General features: G+C 41.1%; 1 protein-coding gene across 1 annotated transcript; it reads left to right on the top strand.

Moving 5' to 3' along the window:
• The first annotated feature begins 313 nt into the window (after positions 1-313).
• LOC121807185 (tyrosine N-monooxygenase-like) lies at positions 314-2,082 on the top strand. The gene is made up of 2 exons (XM_042207395.1): positions 314-1,251; positions 1,359-2,082. Exons 1-2 carry the CDS (start codon positions 322-324, stop codon positions 1,992-1,994), a joined length of 1,566 nt encoding a protein of 521 aa, XP_042063329.1. The 5' UTR covers positions 314-321; the 3' UTR covers positions 1,995-2,082.
• Positions 2,083-2,293: the final 211 nt, after the last annotated feature.

Raw genomic sequence — 2,293 nt, 5'->3', positions numbered from 1 at the left:
TTTAAAACATGCTTTTGTACATGTCCTAATAATATCCACGTGTTTTTGATGGTTTGTAAAATAATTAAAGTTGTAGTAATATCCACGGGGTTTTAAATTAAATATACATAATAAACAGCCCAAATTTATAAAACATGCTTTTTACATGTAGTAATATCCACGTGTTTTTTACGGTTTGTAAAATAATTAAGGTTGTCATGGGCTCATGTTTTTATGACACGTAATGTCCTCATACACATATCCAAGTAAATTTTCCACTATAAAAAAGGCAATAAGGGATTATTAACATATCAAAATAAACCATTTCAAAAAAACTTGAAAATGGAAATCACATCGTTCCCAGCAATAGCAATATGCATACTGTCACTAATCATCTTCAAACTCATCTTCATTAAGAAAATATCGACGGCGCCGCCACTTCCGCCGGGTCCGTGGGGCTTCCCTTTTGTCGGCTGCCTTCCGCAAATGCTGATAAACAAGCCTGTCTCCCGATGGATACTCAATCTCATGCAACAATTCAACACTGAGATCGCTTGCATCAAACTCGGCGGCGTCCACGTCATCTCCGTCACTTCTCCGGAACTCTCTAGAGAGTTCTTGAAGAAACACGACGCCTTCTTCGCCTCCCGGCCTGATGTCCTAGTTGCCCGCCTCGCCAGCGACGGGTATCGGGGGCTGATCCTCTCGCCCTCCGGTGATCAGTGGATGAAAATGAGGAGAGTTATGGCGTCAGAGGTGCTCACCGCGGGTGTGTTTCGGCGACTCCACACAAAGAGATGCGAAGAGGCCGACCACCTCGTGAGATATGTCTACAACCAGTGGAAGAATCCGGAGAAAAATGGTTTGGTGAACTTGAGAGATACAACCCAACATTACTGCGGCAACATGAGCAGGAAAATGGTGTTTGGTGAGAGGTTTTTCGGCCCGGGAATGGATGACGGGGGCCCGGGAATTGAAGAAAGGGAACACGTGGATGGATTGTTCACGATCCTTTCTTGTCTCTACGCGTTCGGGGTAGCTGATTTTGTACCGTGGTTGGAGGTTTTGGATTTGGATGGACACAAAAGGATTGTGACGAATGCTCTTAAGAATGTAAGAAAATACCAAGATCCAGCAATCGATAAGAGAATGGAGATGTGGAATCTAGGTCATAAGAGTGAAGAAAATGATATTCTTGATCTTCTTATTAACCTCAAGAACTCAGAAAATGAACCTCTTTTGTCCGTTCGAGAGATCAAAGCACTAATCTTTGTAAGTGTTTGGATTTATAGCTGCTTAATTTGTTTTGGAGCCTGTGACTGGACTCCAAATTTCATAAAAAGTATAACCTGACTGTGGAGTATTGTTGATTTTTGTAGGATATAATGATTGCGACGGTTGATAATCCATCAAATGCAGCTGAGTGGGCTATGGTGGAGATGATCAATCAACCAGACCTACTTGCTAAGGCATGTGAAGAATTGGACACTGTTGTTGGTAAGAATAGGCTAGTCCAAGAATCGGATATACCTAAACTAAATTATGTCAAAGCTTGTCTAAAAGAGTCATTTAGGCTACATCCGTTAGCACCATTTAATGTCCCTCACATTTCGAGCAAAGATACTGTTGTGGGTGGCTATTTGATCCCAAAGAAGAGCTATTTGGTCCTAAGTCGACCTGGCCTAGGTCGGAACCCAAGAATTTGGGATGAGCCTCTCAAGTTCAAACCCGAGCGGCACATTTTTGATGAACAAACACAAGTTGTGCTTGCTGATCACGACTTACGCATTTTATCATTTAGTACCGGAAGGCGCGGATGCCCCGGCATCATGCTTGGTTCTACTATGAGCACTATACTTCTAGCTAGACTCATTCAGGGTTTTAGCTGGAGGCCACCTCTCGGTACGAACAACATTGACTTGGCCGAGTCTAGAGATGACGGTGCATTAGCTATGCCCTTGATTGCTCATGCAACCCCTCGATTGGACCCGCAAATATATTTTCAACATGTGTAAAAGTAATATTTCCCTTGTGTTATGTTGTATTCTATTGTATTGTATTATTGTATTAATAAAGATTGGTGTAGTTAATAAGAAGATTTCTTTTCAGCCAATACTCTTGAGTATCTGAGTCACATAAATTGTGTAATTGTGTATGCGTCTGTTGTGGGTGTCTATATTATATATGTGATCAAAATTTATTTGTTGATTATCAATGAAGCAGTTGGATATATTGTTCTTAATGATGATACTCATTAAGCAGCTTTCTATTACCTTACAAACTATGACTTCCTAAGTAATACGGATTAATTAAG

The sequence above is a fragment of the Salvia splendens genome, chromosome 6 (assembly GCF_004379255.2).
Source record: "Salvia splendens isolate huo1 chromosome 6, SspV2, whole genome shotgun sequence".
Taxonomy (NCBI): domain Eukaryota; kingdom Viridiplantae; phylum Streptophyta; class Magnoliopsida; order Lamiales; family Lamiaceae; genus Salvia; species Salvia splendens.
Note: the sequence above shows the minus strand (reverse complement) of the source record. Positions and strands in the feature narration are given on the sequence as shown.